The sequence below is a fragment of the Salvelinus namaycush genome, chromosome 12 (assembly GCF_016432855.1).
Source record: "Salvelinus namaycush isolate Seneca chromosome 12, SaNama_1.0, whole genome shotgun sequence".
In the NCBI taxonomy this organism is placed as follows: domain Eukaryota; kingdom Metazoa; phylum Chordata; class Actinopteri; order Salmoniformes; family Salmonidae; genus Salvelinus; species Salvelinus namaycush.
Window position 1 is genome coordinate 294,255 of NC_052318.1, and position 19,846 is coordinate 314,100.

Below are 19,846 nucleotides of genomic sequence, written 5' to 3' on the forward strand. Positions count from 1 at the left end.
TGTCAGTATATATGAATGTGACTATGGTAACCTGTCAGTATATATTCATGTGACTATGGTAACCTGTCAGTATATATTAATGTGACTATGGTAACCTGTCAGTATATATTAATGTGACTATGGTAACCTGTCAGTATATATTAATGTGACTATGGTAACCTGTCAGTGTATATTAATGTGACTATGGTAACCTGTCAGTATATATTAATGTGACTATGGTAACCTGTCAGTATATATTCATGTGACTATGGTAACCTGTCAGTATATATTACTGTGACTATGGTAACCTGTCAGTATATATTAATGTGACTATGGTAACCTGTCAGTATATATTAATGTGACTATGGTAACCTGTCAGTATATATTAATGTGACTATGGTAACCTGTCAGTATATATACATGTGACTATGGTAACCTGTCAGTATATATGAATGTGACTATGGTAACCTGTCAGTATATATTAATGTGACTATGGTAACCTGTCAGTATATATTAATGTGACTATGGTAACCTGTCAGTATATATTAATGTGACTATGGTAACCTGTCAGTATATATCAATGTGACTATGGTAACCTGTCAGTATATATACATGTGTACCAAGCATTTCACTGTTAGTCCACACCTGTTGTTTACGAAGTGACAAATAACATGTGATTATGTTATTTTATTTGACCTTGAAAAAAGTCCAATGTAAACCAAGGTGTGTGTTACCTGTATCCATGAGTTCCACAGTGTTCAGCAGGTCGTCAGGAGTCCGTGTGAAGCTGCTGACACTCAGACCACTGTCAGTACTCTGGTTACGGGCCCTACAAGCAGTAACCAACACACACAGTTGTAATATTGGCTAAAACGTGACAAGACAAGACAGGACAGGACAGGACAGGACAGGACAGGACAGGACAGACTCACCCGTTGAGGGTGGGGTCTACATGGTTGTTCCTCATTTTCCCATCATGCTCCAGTCCACTCCTCACCGCCACATCCTGACATGGGTTACATTATTGATTATTTATTACTAGTTTACTTTATTTTACTTCCAGTATTATTATTATTGGTTCTTTAAAAACAACTGATATTAAAAAGTCTGCTGGTACTTGCTGTTACAATAAAAACATCAATTTTAAATAAATAACACACACATATACAGTGCATTCGGAAAGTATTCATGTTGTTACAGCTTCATTCTAAAATGGATTAAATAATTATTTTCCCTCATCAATCTACACACAATACCTCCATAATGACATCACAATACCTCCATAATGACATCACAATACCCCATAATGACATCACAATACCTCCATAATGACAACGTGAAAACAGGTTTTTAGACATTTTTGCAAACGTATTACTTATTTACATAAGAATTCAGACCCTTTGCTATCAGACTCGAAATTGAGCTCAGGTACATCCTGTTTGCATTGATCATCCTTGAGATGTTTCTACAACTTGATTGGAGTCCACCTGTGGTAAATTCAATTGATTGGACATGATTTGGAAAGGCACCCACCTGTCTATATAAAGGTCCCACAGTTGACAGTGCTTGTCAGAGCAGAAACCAAGCCATGAGGTCGAAGGAATTGTCTATAGAGCTCTGAGGCAGGATTGTGTCCAGGCACAGATTTTAATTTATTTTTAATAGCCTTTATTTAACTAGGCAAGTCAGATAACAACAGATTCTTATTTACAATGACGGCCTATGAACAGTGGGTGAACTGCCTTGTTTAGGGGCAGAATCACAGATTTTTACCTTGTCAGCTCAGTGATTCGATCTAGCAACCTTACGGTTACTGGCCCAACGCTCTAACCACTAGGCTACCTGCCGCCCCGATCTGAGGAAGGGTACCAATTGTTTTTGCAGCATTGAAGGTCCCAAAGAACACAGTGGCCTCCATCATTCTTAAATGGAAGAAGTTTGGAGCCACCAAGACTCTTCGTAGAGCTGGCCACACGGCCAAATTGAGCAATCGGGGGAGAAGAGCCTTGGTCAGGAAAGATGACGAGGAACACAATGGTCACACTGACAGAGCTCCATAGTTGGGAGAACCTTCCAGAAGGACAACCGTCTCTGCAGCACTCCACCAATCAGGCCTTTATGGTAGAGTGGCCAGACGGAAGCCACTCCTCAGTAAAAAGGCACATGACAGCCTCCTTGGAGTTTGCCAAAAGGCAACTAAAGACTCTGACCATGAGAAACAAGATGCTCTGGTCTGATAAAACCAAGATTTAACCAAGACTTTATTAACTTACTATGACTGAACTAGCTAGCTACTTTATTAACTTACTATGACTGAACTAGCTAGCTACTTTATTAACTTACTATGACTGAACTAGGTATCTACTATATTAACTTACTATGACTGAACTAGGTAGCTACTATATTAACTTACTATGACTGAACTAGCTAGCTACTTTATTAACTTACTATGACTGAACTAGCTAGCTACTATATTAACTTACTATGACTGAACTATGACTGAGATGAATACACTGGTTCAGAGAGCCGAATACACTGGTTCAGAGAGATGAATACACTGGTTCAGAGAGATGAATACACTGGTTCAGAGATGAATACACTGGTTCAGAGAGATGAATACACTGGTTCACAGAGATGAATACACTGGTTCACCGAGATGAATACACTGGTTCAGAGAGATGAATACACTGGTTCAGAGAGATGAATACACTGGTTCAGAGAGATGAATACACTGGTTCAGAGAGCCGAATACACTGGTTCAGAGAGCCGAATACACTGGTTCAGAGAGATGAATACACTGGTTCAGAGATGAATACACTGGTTCAGAGAGATGAATACACTGGTTCAGAGAGATGAATACACTGGTTCAGAGAGATGAATACACTGGTTCAGAGAGATGAATACACTGGTTCAGAGAGATGAATACACTGGTTCAGAGAGCCGAATACACTGGTTCAGAGAGATGAATACACTGGTTCAGAGATGAATACACTGGTTCAGAGAGATGAATACACTGGTTCAGAGATGAATACACTGGTTCAAAGAGATGAATACACTGGTTCAAAGAGATGAATACACTGGTTCAGAGATGAATACACTGGTTCAAAGAGATGAATACACTGGTTCAGAGAGATGAATACACTGGTTCAAAGAGATGAATACACTGGTTCAAAGAGATGAATACACTGGTTCAGAGAGATGAATACACTGGTTCAGAGATGAATACACTGGTTCAGAGAGATGAATACACTGGTTCAGAGAGATGAATACACTGGTTCAGAGAGATGAATACACTGGTTCAGAGAGATGAATACACTGGTTCAGAGAGCCGAATACACAGGTTCAGAGATGAATACACTGGTTCAAAGAGAGAATACACTGGTTCAAAGAGATGAATACACTGGTTCAAAGAGATGAATACACTGGTTCAGAGAGATGAATACACTGGTTCAGAGATGAATACACTGGTTCAGAGATGAATACACTGGTTCAGAGATGAATACACTGGTACAGAGATGAATACACTGGTTCAGAGAGATGAATACACTGGTTCAGAGAGCCGAATACACTGGTTCAGAGAGATGAATACACTGGTTCAGAGAGATGAATACACTGGTTCAGAGATGAATACACTGGTTCAGAGAGATGAATACACTGGTTCAGAGAGATGAATACACTGGTTCAGAGATGAATACACTGGTTCAGAGATGAATACACTGGTTCAGAGAGATGAATACACTGGTTCAGAGAGATGAATACACTGGTTCAGAGATGAATACACTGGTTCAGAGAGATGAATACACTGGTTCAGAGAGATGAATACACTGGTTCAGGTTCAGAGAGATGAATACACTGGTTCAGAGAGATGAATACACTGGTTCAGAGAGATGAATACACTGGTTCAGAGAGATGAATACACTGGTTCAGAGAGATGAATACACTGATTCAGAGAGATGAATACACTGGTTCAGAGAGCCGAATACACTGGTTCAGAGAGCCGAATACACAGGTTCAGAGATGAATACACTGGTTCAAAGAGATGAATACACTGGTTCAGAGAGATGAATACACTGGTTCAGAGAGATGAATACACTGGTTCAGAGATGAATACACTGGTTCAGAGAGATGAATACACTGGTTCAGAGAGATGAATACACTGGTTCAGAGAGATGAATACACTGGTTCAGAGAGATGAATACACTGGTTCAGAGATGAATACACTGGTTCAGAGAGATGAATACACTGGTTCAGAGAGATGAATACACTGGTTCAGAGATGAATACACTGGTTCAGAGATGAATACACTGGTTCAGAGATGAATACACTGGTTCAGAGAGCCGAATACACTGGTTCAGAGAGCCGAATACACAGGTTCAGAGATGAATACACTGGTTCAAAGAGATGAATACACTGGTTCAGAGATGAATACACTGGTTCAGAGAGCCGAATACACTGGTTCAGAGAGATGAATACACTGGTTCAGAGAGATGAATACACTGGTTCAGAGAGATGAATACACTGGTTCAGAGCCGAATACACTGGTACAGAGAGATGAATACACTGGTTCAGAGAGATGAATACACTGGTACAGAGAGATGAATACACTGGTACAGAGAGATGAATACACTGGTTCAGAGAGATGAATACACTGGTTCAGAGAGATGAATACACTGGTTAAGAGAGATGAATACACTGGTTCAAAGAGATGAATACACTGGTTCAGAGAGATGAATACACTGGTTCAGAGATGAATACACTGGTTCAGAGAGATGAATACACTGGTTCAGAGAGATGAATACACTGGTTCAAAGAGATGAATACACTGGTTCAGAGAGATGAATACACTGGTTCAGAGATGAATACACTGGTTCAGAGAGATGAATACACTGGTTCAGAGAGATGAATACACTGGTTCAGAGAGATGAATACACTGGTTCAGAGAGATGAATACACTGGTTCAGAGATGAATACACTGGTTCAGAGAGCCGAATACACTGGTTCAGAGAGATGAATACACTGGTTCAGAGAGATGAATACACTGGTTCAGAGAGATGAATACACTGGTTCAAAGAGATGAATACACTGGTTCAGAGAGCCGAATACACTGGTTCAGAGAGATGAATACACTGGTTCAGAGATGAATACACTGGTTCAGAGAGATGAATACACTGGTTCAGAGAGATGAATACACTGGTTCAGAGAGATGAATACACTGGTACAGAGATGAATACACTGGTTCAGAGAGATGAATACACTGGTTCAGAGAGATGAATACACTGGTTCAGAGAGCCGAATACACTGGTTCACAGAGCCGAATACACTGGTTCACAGAGCCGAATACACTGGTTCAGAGAGATGAATACACTGGTTCAGAAAGCCGAATACACTGGTTCACAGAGCCGAATACACTGGTTCAGAGAGATGAATACACTGGTTCAGAGAGATGAATACACTGGTTCACAGAGCCGAATACACTGGTTCAGAGAGATGAATACACTGGTTCAGAGAGATGAATACACTGGTTCAGAGAGATGAATACACTGGTTCAGAGAGATGAATACACTGGTTCAGAGAGCCGAATACACTGGTTCAGAGAGATGAATACACTGGTACAGAGAGATGAATACACTGGTTCAGAGAGATGAATACACTGGTTCAGAGAGATGAATACACTGGTTCAGAGAGATGAATACACTGGTTCAGAGAGATGAATACACTGGTTCAGAGATGAATACACTGGTTCAGAGAGATGAATACACTGGTTCAGAGAGATGAATACACTGGTTCAGAGAGATGAATACACTGGTTCAGAGAGATGAATACACTGGTTCAGAGATGAATACACTGGTTCAGAGAGATGAATACACTGGTTCAGAGAGATGAATACACTGGTTCAGAGATGAATACACTGGTTCAGAGAGATGAATACACTGGTTCAGAGAGATGAATACACTGGTTCAGAGAGATGAATACACTGGTTCAGAGAGATGAATACACTGGTTCAGAGAGATGAATACACTGGTTCAGAGAGATGAATACACTGGTTCAGAGATGAATACACTGGTTCAGAGATGAATACACTGGTTCAGAGAGATGAATACACTGGTTCAGAGAGATGAATACACTGGTTCAGAGAGATGAATACACTGGTTCAGAGAGATGAATACACTGGTTCAGAGATGAATACACTGGTTCAGAGATGAATACACTGGTTCAGAGAGATGAATACACTGGTTCAGAGAGATGAATACACTGGTTCAGAGAGATGAATACACTGGTTCAGAGAGATGAATACACTGGTTCAGAGATGAATACACTGGTTCAGAGAGATGAATACACTGGTTCAGAGAGATGAATACACTGGTTCAGAGAGATGAATACACTGGTTCAGAGAGATGAATACACTGGTTCAGAGATGAATACACTGGTTCAGAGATGAATACACTGGTTCAGAGAGATGAATACACTGGTTCAGAGATGAATACACTGGTTCAGAGATGAATACACTGGTACAGAGATGAATACACTGGTTCAGAGATGAATACACTGGTTCAGAGATGAATACACTGGTTCAGAGAGATGAATACACTGGTTCAGAGAGCCGAATACACTGGTTCAGAGAGATGAATACACTGGTTCAGAGAGATGAATACACTGGTTCAGAGAGATGAATACACTGGTTCAGAGAGATGAATACACTGGTTCACAGAGATGAATACACTGGTTCACAGAGATGAATACACTGGTTCAGAGAGATGAATACACTGGTTCAGAGATGAATACACTGGTTCAGAGAGATGAATACACTGGTTCAGAGAGATGAATACACTGGTTCAGAGATGAATACACTGGTTCAGAGAGATGAATACACTGGTTCAGAGAGCCGAATACACTGGTTCAGAGATGAATACACTGGTTCAGAGATGAATACACTGGTTCAGAGATGAATACACTGGTTCAGAGAGATGAATACACTGGTTCAGAGAGCCGAATACACTGGTTCAGAGAGATGAATACACTGGTTCAGAGAGCCGAATACACTGGTTCAGAGATGAATACACTGGTTCAGAGATGAATACACTGGTTCAGAGATGAATACACTGGTTCAGAGAGATGAATACACTGGTTCAGAGAGCCGAATACACTGGTTCAGAGAGATGAATACACTACATGACCAAAAGTATGTGGATACCTGCTCGTCGAACATTTAACTCCAAAATCTTGGGCTCCCGAGTGGCACAGCGCTCTAAGGCACTGCATCTCAGTGCTAGAGGCGTCACCACAGACACCCTGGTTTGAATCCAGGCTGTATCACAACCGAACGTGATTGGGAGTCCCATAGGGCGGCGCACAATTGGCCCAGCATCGTCCGGGTTTAGCCGGTGTAGGCCGTCACTGTGAATAAGAATTTGTTCTCAACTGACTTGCCTAGTTAAATAAAGGTTAAATAAAATAAATAAATAATACAATTAATATGGAGTTGGTTTACCCTTTTCTGCTATAATAATCTCCATTCTTCTGGGAAGGCTTTCCACTAGATGTTGGAACATTGCTGCTATAACAGCCTCCACTCTTCTGGGAAGGCTTTCCACTAGATGTTGGAACATTGCTGCGGGGACTTGCTTCCATTCAGCCACAAGAACATTAGTGATGTTGGGCACTGATGTTGGGCGATTAGGCCTGGCTCGCAGTCGGCGTTCCAATTCATCCCAAAGGTGTTCGATGGGGTTGAGGTCAGGGCTCTGTGCAGACCAGTCAAGTTCTTCCACACCGATCTTGACATACCATTTCTGTATGGACGTTGCTTTGTGCACAGGGGCACTGTCATGCTGAAACAGGAGAGGGTCTTCCACATCATATCCAAGATGTACGTTTGTATTTTTCGTATTTCTTGTATATATTAAAAAAAAAAAAAATTCTATCTCTTTTCGATTTTTAATTCGATTATACCTTCCGGTAACCTACCTCACCCAATGTGATACGGAATCGCTATTATTTTTTAACACATTCAAGAACCCCCAGTAGCTAACCAGCTAATCAGCTACAAGCTATTTAGCCATTTTTAGCCGCTGCTAGCAGCTTTTACCTTCTGTACAGACACCAGCCCTGTTATTAGCCTGGATATTACTCACCGATTTACCAGCATCGGACTGTCTCTCGACAACAACGCCGGATTCCTGCCGTAACCCCTGAGCCACTACTTCTGATCCTCACAGCTAGCTTGCAGCTAGCGCAGCTAGCGCCACTGCCACGAAGCTAGCACCAGTTAGCAAACACAATTCTACAATCACAACCTCTCTTTCGCCATCGCCATCCGGCTTGGATTCTCTGTCGACACGACCACGTCTGGTCTGCAGACGAATACCCCATCCGCTGTGCCCTCAACCGGCCTCCGTCTGAGCAGACCCCCTCCGTCTGAGCAGACCACCCCCCGGGCTACTAACTTTAAACGCCGCGTGCTAGCGTGGTGGCGGCTTCCCTGCTCCATCTACGGCTGCCCCCTGGACACTATGATCACTTGGCTACATAGCTGATGCCTGCCGGACTGTCCATTAATTCACGGTACTCCATTCTGTTTATTTGTGTTTTATCTGTCGGCTCTGTGTTTTAACTCATGCTCTGTGTGTAGTTAATCCGACCCTCTCTGCCTAGTCGTCGCCATTTTTACCTGCTGTTGCTGTGTTAGCTGACTAGCTGCTGTTATCTCACCTGTTGTTTTAGCTAGCTCTCCCAATCAAGACCTGCAATCACTTTATGCCTTACTGTATGTCTCTCTCAAATATCAATATGCCTGTATACTGTTGTTCAGGCTAGTTATCATTGTTTTGGTTTGCAATGGAGCCCGTAGTTCCACTCTCCGTACCTCTGATACCTCCTTTGTCCCACCTCCCACACATGCGGTGACCTCACCCATTGAGACCAGCATGTCCAGAGATACAACCTCTCTTATCATCATCCAGTGCCTGGGCTTGCCTCCGCTGTACCCGTGCCCCACCATACCCCTGTCTGCACATTATGCCCTGAATATATTCTACCATGCCCATAAATCTGCTCCTTTTATTCCTTGTCCCCAACGCTCTAGGCGACCAGTTTTGATAGCCTTTAGCCGCACCCTCATCCTACTACTCCTCTGTTCCTCGGGTGATGTGGAGGTAAACCCAGGCCCTGCATGTCCCCAGGCACCCTCATTTGTTGACTTCTGTGATCGAAAAAGCCTTGGCCTCATGCATGTCAACATCAGAAGCCTCCTCCCTAAGTTTGTCTTACTCACCGCTTTAGCACACTCTGCCAACCCTGATGTCCTTGCCGTGTCTGAATCCTGGCTTAGGAAGGCCACCAAAAATTCTGAGATTTCCATACCCAACTATAACACTTTCCGTCAAGATAGAACTGCCAAAGGGGGAGGAGTTGCAATCTACTGCAGAGATAGCCTGCAAAGTTCTGTCATACTTTCCAGGTCTATGCACAAACAGTTCGAACTTCTAATTTTCAGACTCTCCAGAAATAAGTCTCTCACTGTTGCCGCCTGCTACCGACCCCCCTCAGCTCCCAGCTGTGCCCTGGACACCATCTGTGAATTGATCGCCCCCCATCTAGCTTCAGAGTTTGTTCTGTTAGGTGACCTAAACTGGGATATGCTTAACACCCCGGCAGTCCTACAATCTAAGCTTGATGCCCTCAATCTCACACAAATCATCAAGGAACCCACCAGGTACAACCCTAAATCCGTAAACATGGGCACCCTAATAGACATTATCCTGACCAACTTGCCCTCCAAATACACCTCTGCTGTCTTCAATCAAGATCTCAGCGATCACTGCCTCATTGCCTGTATCCGCTACAGGTCCGCGGTCAAACGACCACCCCTCATCACTGTCAAACGCTCCCTAAAACACTTCTGCGAGCAGGCCTTTCTAATCGACCTGGCCCGGGTACCCTGGAAGGATATTGACCTCATCCCGTCAGTTGAGGATGCCTTGTCATTCTTTAAAAGTTACTTCCTCACCATACTAGACAAGCATGCTCCGTTCAAAAAATGCAGAACTAAGAACAGATATAGCCCTTGGTTCCCACCAGACCTGACTGAGCCTCGACCAGCACAAAAACATCCTGTGGCGAACTGCAATAGCATCGAAGAGCCCCCGCGATATGCAACTGTTCAGGGAAGTCAGGAACCAATACACGCAGTCAGTCAGGAAAGCAAAGGCCAGCTTTTTCAAGCAGAAATTTGCATCCTGTAGCTCTAACTCCAAAAAGTTCTGGGATACTGTAAAGTCCATGGAGAACAAGAGCACCTCCTCCCAGCTGCCCACTGCACTGAGGCTAGGTAACACGGTCACCACCGATAAATCCGTGATAATCGAAAACTTCAACAAGCATTTCTCAATGGCTGGCCATGCCTTCCTCCTGGCGACTCCAACCTTGGCCAACAGCCCCGCCCCCCCCGCTGCTACTCGCCCAAGCCTCCCCAGCTTCTCCTTTACCCATATCCAGATAGCAGATGTTCTGAAAGAGCTGGAAACCTGGACCCATACAAATCAGCTGGGCTTGACAATCTGGACCCCCTATTTCTGAAACTGTCCGCCGCCATTGTCGCACCCCCTATTACCAGCCTGTTCAACCTCTCCTTCGTATCATCTGAGATCCCCAAGGATTGGAAAGCTGCCGCGGTCATCCCCCTCTTCAAAGGGGGAGACACCCTGGACCCAAACTGTTACAGACCTATATCCATCCTGCCCTGCCTATCTAAGGTCTTCGAAAGCCAAGTCAACAAACAGATCACTGACCATCTCGAATCCCACCGTACCTTCTCCGCTGTGCAATCCGGTTTCCGAGCCGGTCACGGGTGCACCTCAGCCACGCTCAAGGTACTAAACGATATCATAACCGCCATCGATAAAAGACATTACTGTGCAGCCGTCTTCATCGACCTGGCCAAGGCTTTCGACTCTGTCAATCACCATATTCTTATCGGCAGACTCAGTAGCCTCGGTTTTTCTAATGACTGCCTTGCCTGGTTCACCAACTACTTTGCAGACAGAGTTCAGTGTGTCAAATCGGAGGGCATGTTGTCCGGTCCTCTGGCAGTCTCTATGGGGGTACCACAGGGTTCAATTCTCGGGCCGACTCTTTTCTCTGTATATATCAATGATGTTGCTCTTGCTGCGGGCGATTCCCTGATCCACCTCTACGCAGACGACACCATACTGTATACTTCTGGCCCTTCCTTGGACACTGTGCTATCTAACCTCCAAACGAGCTTCAATGCCATACAACACTCCTTCCGTGGCCTCCAACTGCTCTTAAACGCTAGTAAAACCAAATGCATGCTTTTCAACCGTTCGCTGCCTGCACCCGCACGCCCGACTAGCATCACCACCATGGACGGTTCCGACCTAGAATATGTGGACATCTATAAGTACCTAGGTGTCTGGCTAGACTGCAAACTCTCCTTCCAGACTCATATCAAACATCTCCAATCCAAAATCAAATCTAGAGTCGGCTTTCTATTTCGCAACAAAGCCTCCTTCACTCACGCCGCCAAACTTACCCTAGTAAAACTGACTATCCTACCGATCCTCGACTTCGGCGATGTCATCTACAAAATAGCTTCCAATACTCTACTCAGCAAACTGGATGCAGTTTATCACAGTGCCATCCGTTTTGTTACTAAAGCACCTTATACGACCCACCACTGCGACCTGTATGCCCTAGTCGGCTGGCCCTCGCTACATGTTCGTCGTCAGACCCACTGGCTCCAGGTCATCTACAAGGCTATGCTAGGTAAAGTGCCGCCTTATCTCAGTTCACTGGTCACGATGGCTACACCCACCCGTAGCACGCGCTCCAGCAGGTGTATCTCACTGATCATCCCTAAAGCCAAAACCTCATTTGGACGCCTTTCCTTCCAGTTCTCTGCTGCCTGCGACTGGAACGAATTGCAAAAATCTCTGAAGTTGGAGACTTTTATTTCCCTCAACAACTTTAAACATCTGCTATCTGAGCAGCTAACCGATCGCTGCAGCTGTACATAGTCCATCTGTATATAGCCCACCCAATTTACCTACCTCACCCCCCATACTGCTTTTATTTATTTACTTTTCTGCTCTTTTGCACACCAGTATCTCTACTTGCACATGATCATCTGATGATTTATCACTCCAGTGTTAATCTGCTAAATAGTAATTATTCGCTCCTATGGCCTATTTATTGCCTACCTCCTCATGCCTTTTGCACACATTGTATATAGATTCTCTTTTTTTCTACCATGTTATTGACTTGTTTATTGTTTACTCCATGTGTAACTCTGGTGTTGTTGTCTGTTCACACTGCTTTGCTTTATCTTGGCCAGGTCACAGTTGTAAATGAGAACTTGTTCTCAACTGGCCTACCTGGTTAAATAAAGGGTTAGGGTTGTAAATGAGAACTTGTTCTCAACTGGCCTACCTGGTTAAATAAAGGGTTAGGGTTGTAAATGAGAACTTGTTCTCAACTAGTCTACCTGGTTAAATAAAGGGTTAGGGTTGTAAATGAGAACTTGTTCTCAACTAGCCTACCTGGTTAAATAAAGGGTTAGGGTTGTAAATGAGAACTTGTTCTCAACTGGCCTACCTGGTTAAATAAAGGGTTAGGGTTGTAAATGAGAACTTGTTCTCAACTACCTGGTTAAATAAAGGGTTAGGGTTGTAAATGAGAACTTGTTCTCAACTAGTCTACCTGGTTAAATAAAGGGTTAGGGTTGTAAATGAGAACTTGTTCTCAACTAGCCTACCTGGTTAAATAAAGGGTTAGGGTTGTAAATGAGAACTTGTTCTCAACTAGCCTACCTGGTTAAATAAAGGGTTAGGGTTGTAAATGAGAACTTGTTCTCAACTGGCCTACCTGGTTAAATAAAGGGTTAGGGTTGTAAATGAGAACTTGTTCTCAACTACCTGGTTAAATAAAGGGTTAGGGTTGTAAATGAGAACTTGTTCTCAACTGACCACCTGGTTAAATAAAGGGTTAGGGTTGTAAATGAGAACTTGTTCTCAACTGGCCGACCTGGTTAAATAAAGGGTTAGGGTTGTAAATGAGAACTTGTTCTCAACTACCTGGTTAAATAAAGGGTTAGGGTTGTAAATGAGAACTTGTTCTCAACTGGCCTACCTGGTTAAATAAAGGGTTAGGGTTGTAAATGAGAACTTGTTCTCAACTACCTGGTTAAATAAAGGGTTAGGGTTGTAAATGAGAACTTGTTCTCAACTAGCCGACCTGGTTAAATAAAGGGTTAGGGTTGTAAATGAGAACTTGTTCTCAACTGGCCTACCTGGTTAAATAAAGGGTTAGGGTTGTAAATGAGAACTTGTTCTCAACTGGCCTACCTGGTTAAATAAAGGGTTAGGGTTGTAAATGAGAACTTGTTCTCAACTGGCCTACCTGGTTAAATAAAGGGTTAGGGTTGTAAATGAGAACTTGTTCTCAACTGGCCACCTGGTTAAATAAAGGGTTAGGGTTGTAAATGAGAACTTGTTCTCAACTGGCCGACCTGGTTAAATAAAGGGTTAGGGTTGTAAATGAGAACTTGTTCTCAACTACCTGGTTAAATAAAGGGTTAGGGTTGTAAATGAGAACTTGTTCTCAACTGGCCTACCTGGTTAAATAAAGGGTTAGGGTTGTAAATGAGAACTTGTTCTCCACTACCTGGTTAAATAAAGGGTTAGGGTTGTAAATGAGAACTTGTTCTCAACTGGCCTACCTGGTTAAATAAAGGGTTAGGGTTGTAAATGAGAACTTGTTCTCAACTACCTGGTTAAATAAAGGGTTAGGGTTGTAAATGAGAACTTGTTCTCAACTAGCCTACCTGGTTAAATAAAGGGTTAGGGTTGTAAATGAGAACTTGTTCTCAACTGGCCGACCTGGTTAAATAAAGGGTTAGGGTTGTAAATGAGAACTTGTTCTCAACTGGCCACCTGGTTAAATAAAGGGTTAGGGTTGTAAATGAGAACTTGTTCTCAACTAGTCTACCTGGTTAAATAAAGGGTTAGGGTTGTAAATGAGAACTTGTTCTCCACTACCTGGTTAAATAAAGGGTTAGGGTTGTAAATGAGAACTTGTTCTCAACTAGCCTACCTGGTTAAATAAAGGGTTAGGGTTGTAAATGAGAACTTGTTCTCAACTGGCCTACCTGGTTAAATAAAGGGTTAGGGTTGTAAATGAGAACTAGTTCTCAACTACCTGGTTAAATAAAGGGTTAGGGTTGTAAATGAGAACTTGTTCTCAACTGGCCTACCTGGTTAAATAAAGGGTTAGGGTTGTAAATGAGAACTTGTTCTCAACTACCTGGTTAAATAAAGGGTTAGGGTTGTAAATGAGAACTTGTTCTCAACTGGCCGACCTGGTTAAATAAAGGGTTAGGGTTGTAAATGAGAACTTGTTCTCAACTGGCCTACCTGGTTAAATAAAGGGTTAGGGTTGTAAATGAGAACTTGTTCTCAACTGGCCTACCTGGTTAAATAAAGGGTTAGGGTTGTAAATGAGAACTTGTTCTCAACTGGCCTACCTGGTTAAATAAAGGGTTAGGGTTGTAAATGAGAACTTGTTCTCAACTGGCCTACCTGGTTAAATAAAGGGTTAGGGTTGTAAATGAGAACTTGTTCTCAACTGGCCGACCTGGTTAAATAAAGGGTTAGGGTTGTAAATGAGAACTTGTTCTCAACTGGCCTACCTGGTTAAATAAAGGGTTAGGGTTGTAAATGAGAACTTGTTCTCAACTGGCCTACCTGGTTAAATAAAGGGTTAGGGTTGTAAATGAGAACTTGTTCTCAACTACCTGGTTAAATAAAGGGTTAGGGTTGTAAATGAGAACTTGTTCTCAACTAGCCTACCTGGTTAAATAAAGGGTTAGGGTTGTAAATGAGAACTTGTTCTCAACTGGCCACCTGGTTAAATAAAGGGTTAGGGTTGTAAATGAGAACTTGTTCTCAACTGGCCTACCTGGTTAAATAAAGGGTTAGGGTTGTAAATGAGAACTTGTTCTCAACTGGCCACCTGGTTAAATAAAGGGTTAGGGTTGTAAATGAGAACTTGTTCTCAACTGGCCTACCTGGTTAAATAAAGGGTTAGGGTTGTAAATGAGAACTTGTTCTCAACTACCTGGTTAAATAAAGGGTTAGGGTTGTAAATGAGAACTTGTTCTCAACTAGCCTACCTGGTTAAATAAAGGGTTAGGGTTGTAAATGAGAACTTGTTCTCAACTGGCCACCTGGTTAAATAAAGGGTTAGGGTTGTAAATGAGAACTTGTTCTCAACTGGCCTACCTGGTTAAATAAAGGGTTAGGGTTGTAAATGAGAACTTGTTCTCAACTGGCCACCTGGTTAAATAAAGGGTTAGGGTTGTAAATGAGAACTTGTTCTCAACTGGCCTACCTGGTTAAATAAAGGGTTAGGGTTGTAAATGAGAACTTGTTCTCAACTACCTGGTTAAATAAAGGGTTAGGGTTGTAAATGAGAACTTGTTCTCAACTAGTCTACCTGGTTAAATAAAGGGTTAGGGTTGTAAATGAGAACTTGTTCTCAACTGGCCACCTGGTTAAATAAAGGGTTAGGGTTGTAAATGAGAACTTGTTCTCAACTGGCCACCTGGTTAAATAAAGGGTTAGGGTTGTAAATGAGAACTTGTTCTCAACTGGCCAGCTGGTTAAATAAAGGGTTAGGGTTGTAAATGAGAACTTGTTCTCAACTGGCCACCTGGTTAAATAAAGGGTTAGGGTTGTAAATGAGAACTTGTTCTCAACTACCTGGTTAAATAAAGGGTTAGGGTTGTAAATGAGAACTTGTTCTCAACTGGCCGACCTGGTTAAATAAAGGGTTAGGGTTGTAAATGAGAACTTGTTCTCAACTACCTGGTTAAATAAAGGGTTAGGGTTGTAAATGAGAACTTGTTCTCAACTGGCCTACCTGGTTAAATAAAGGGTTAGGGTTGTAAATGAGAACTTGTTCTCAACTGGCCTACCTGGTTAAATAAAGGGTTAGGGTTGTAAATGAGAACTTGTTCTCAACTGGCCTACCTGGTTAAATAAAGGGTTAGGGTTGTAAATGAGAACTTGTTCTCAACTGGCCTACCTGGTTAAATAAAGGGTTAGGGTTGTAAATGAGAACTTGTTCTCAACTGGCCTACCTGGTTAAATAAAGGGTTAGGGTTGTAAATGAGAACTTGTTCTCAACTGGCCTACCTGGTTAAATAAAGGGTTAGGGTTGTAAATGAGAACTTGTTCTCAACTGGCCGACCTGGTTAAATAAAGGGTTAGGGTTGTAAATGAGAACTTGTTCTCAACTGGCCGACCTGGTTAAATAAAGGGTTAGGGTTGTAAATGAGAACTTGTTCTCAACTGGCCGACCTGGTTAAATAAAGGGTTAGGGTTGTAAATGAGAACTTGTTCTCAACTACCTGGTTAAATAAAGGGTTAGGGTTGTAAATGAGAACTTGTTCTCAACTGGCCTACCTGGTTAAATAAAGGGTTAGGGTTGTAAATGAGAACTTGTTCTCAACTGGCCTACCTGGTTAAATAAAGGGTTAGGGTTGTAAATGAGAACTTGTTCTCAACTGGCCTACCTGGTTAAATAAAGGGTTAGGGTTGTAAATGAGAACTTGTTCTCAACTGGCCTACCTGGTTAAATAATGGGTTAGGGTTGTAAATGAGAACTTGTTCTCAACTAGTCTACCTGGTTAAATAAAGGGTTAGGGTTGTAAATGAGAACTTGTTCTCAACTGGCCTACCTGGTTAAATAAAGGGTTAGGGTTGTAAATGAGAACTTGTTCTCAACTGGCCGACCTGGTTAAATAAAGGGTTAGGGTTGTAAATGAGAACTTGTTCTCAACTACCTGGTTAAATAAAGGGTTAGGGTTGTAAATGAGAACTTGTTCTCAACTGGCCTACCTGGTTAAATAAAGGGTTAGGGTTGTAAATGAGAACTTGTTCTCAACTGGCCACCTGGTTAAATAAAGGGTTAGGGTTGTAAATGAGAACTTGTTCTCAACTGGCCTACCTGGTTAAATAATGGGTTAGGGTTGTAAATGAGAACTTGTTCTCAACTGGCCTACCTGGTTAAATAATGGGTTAGGGTTGTAAATGAGAACTTGTTCTCAACTGGCCTACCTGGTTAAATAAAGGGTTAGGGTTGTAAATGAGAACTTGTTCTCAACTGGCCTACCTGGTTAAATAAAGGGTTAGGGTTGTAAATGAGAACTTGTTCTCAACTACCTGGTTAAATAAAGGGTTAGGGTTGTAAATGAGAACTTGTTCTCAACTGGCCTACCTGGTTAAATAAAGGGTTAGGGTTGTAAATGAGAACTTGTTCTCAACTACCTGGTTAAATAAAGGGTTAGGGTTGTAAATGAGAACTTGTTCTCAACTGGCCTACCTGGTTAAATAAAGGGTTAGGGTTGTAAATGAGAACTTGTTCTCAACTGGCCTACCTGGTTAAATAAAGGGTTAGGGTTGTAAATGAGAACTTGTTCTCAACTGGCCACCTGGTTAAATAAAGGGTTAGGGTTGTAAATGAGAACTTGTTCTCAACTGGCCTACCTGGTTAAATAAAGGGTTAGGGTTGTAAATGAGAACTTGTTCTCAACTGGCCTACCTGGTTAAATAAAGGGTTAGGGTTGTAAATGAGAACTTGTTCTCAACTGGCCTACCTGGTTAAATAAAGGGTTAGGGTTGTAAATGAGAACTTGTTCTCAACTGGCCTACCTGGTTAAATAAAGGGTTAGGGTTGTAAATGAGAACTTGTTCTCAACTGGCCTACCTGGTTAAATAAAGGGTTAGGGTTGTAAATGAGAACTTGTTCTCAACTGGCCTACCTGGTTAAATAAAGGGTTAGGGTTGTAAATGAGAACTTGTTCTCAACTGGCCTACCTGGTTAAATAAAGGGTTAGGGTTGTAAATGAGAACTTGTTCTCAACTGGCCTACCTGGTTAAATAAAGGGTTAGGGTTGTAAATGAGAACTTGTTCTCAACTGGCCTACCTGGTTAAATAAAGGGTTAGGGTTGTAAATGAGAACTTGTTCTCAACTGGCCTACCTGGTTAAATAAAGGGTTAGGGTTGTAAATGAGAACTTGTTCTCAACTGGCCACCTGGTTAAATAAAGGTGAAAAAACAAAACAAAACTGTTGCCACAAAGTTGGAAGCACTGAATTATCTACAATGTCATTGTCTGCTGTAACGTTAAGATTTCCCTTCACTGGAACTTAAAGACCTAGCCCGAACCAGCCCCAGACCATTATTCCTCCTCCACCAAACTTTGCACTACGCATATGTACAGGTAGTGTTTTCCTGGCAACCGCCAAACCCAGATTAGTCCGTCGGACTGCCAGAGGCAGTTTGGAACTCGGTAGTGAGTGTTGCAATTGAGGACAGACGATTTTACACGCCACGCACTTCAGCGGTCCCGTCCTGTGAGCTTGTGTGGCCTACCACTTCCCGGCTGAGCCGTTGTTGCTCCGAGATGTTTCCACTTCACAATAACAGCACTAACAACTAACCGGGGCAGTTCTAGCAGGGCCTAAATTTGACGAACTGACTTGTTGGAAAGATGGCATCCTAAGACGGTGCCATTTTGAAAGTCACTGAGCTCTTCCAGTAAGGCCATTCTACTGCCAATGTTTGTCTATGGAGATTGCATGGCTGTGTGCTCAATTTTTTTCAACAGTAGCCAAATCCACTGTTATGAAGGGGTGTCCACATACTTTTGTATAGATAGTGTATATTAGTGTTTTATTTTTCATAAATGTTTTACAAATGTTAAAAGTTTTGTTCCACTTTGACATTAGAGTATTTTGTGTAGATTGTTGACATAATTTTTTTTGTTTAAGACAATGAAATGCATTTTAAACCCACTTTGTAACAAAATGTGGTAAGTCAAGGGGTGTGAATACTTTCTGAAGGCACAGTATAGAACATAATATCCATATATATTCCAGTGTGTTTGACCCCTGACCTGTACTCTGATTGGACGGGCCAGGTCCTGTTGTTTCCGCCTCAGCCTGTCCTTCTCCACCTGCAGCTGCTGCCTGCGCTTGGTTACCACTGTCGCAATGCCAACCGGGTCAGAGGTCAGGGTTGAGGGCTTCACCTGGGCTACAGCACCCTGGACTGGAGGGAGGACAGGGTCAGAAGTTAGGGAGGGAGACAGGGTCGGGGAGGGAAACAGGGTCAGAGGTTAGGGAGGGATACAAGGTCAGGGTTAATGTTAGGGAGGGACACCGGGTCAGGGGTTAATGTTAGGGAGGGGGACCGGGTCAGGGGTTAATGTTAGGGAGAGAGACAGGGTCAGGGGTTAATGTTAGGGAGGGAGACAGGGTCAGGGGTTAATGTTAGGGAGGGAGACCGGGTCAGGGTTAATGTTAGGGAGGGAGACCGGGTCAGGGGTTAATGTTAGGGAGGGAGACCGGGTCAGGGGTTAATGTTAGGGAGGGACACCGGGTCAGGGGTTAATGTTAGGGAGGGAGACAGGGTCAGGGGTTAATGTTAGGGAGGGAGACCGGGTCGGGGAGGGAGACCGGGTCAGGGGTTAATGTTAGGGAGGGAGACAAGGTCAGGGGTTAATGTTAGGGAGGGGGACCGGGTCAGGGGTTAATGTTAGGGAGGGAGACAGGGTCAGGGGTTAATGTTAGGGAGGGAGACAGGGTCAGGGGTTAATGTTAGGGAGGGAGACAGGGTCAGGGGTTAATGTTAGGGAGGGAGACAGGGTCAGGGGTTAATGTTAGGGAGGGAGACCGGGTCAGGGGTTAATGTTAGGGAGGGAGACAAGGTCAGGGGTTAATGTTAGGGAGGGAGTCCGGGTCAGGGGTTAATGTTAGGGAGGGAGACCAGGTCAGGGGTTAATGTT

At 43.1% G+C, this 19,846-nt stretch overlaps 1 protein-coding gene across 1 annotated transcript in view; it reads right to left on the minus strand.

Annotated features, from left to right (window-relative positions):
• The window catches only part of LOC120056723 (transcriptional coactivator YAP1-like), a 72,435-nt gene that overhangs the window by 21,589 nt on the left and 31,000 nt on the right, over nt 1–19,846 (minus strand). Inside the window, exons 5-7 of the mRNA XM_039004928.1 lie at nt 18,956–19,110; nt 912–985; nt 699–808 (exon numbers count right to left, since the gene is read on the minus strand). Of these exons, the coding sequence (XP_038860856.1) occupies nt 699–808; nt 912–985; nt 18,956–19,110 (339 nt within the window). The remainder of the gene's footprint in view (nt 1–698; nt 809–911; nt 986–18,955; nt 19,111–19,846) is intronic.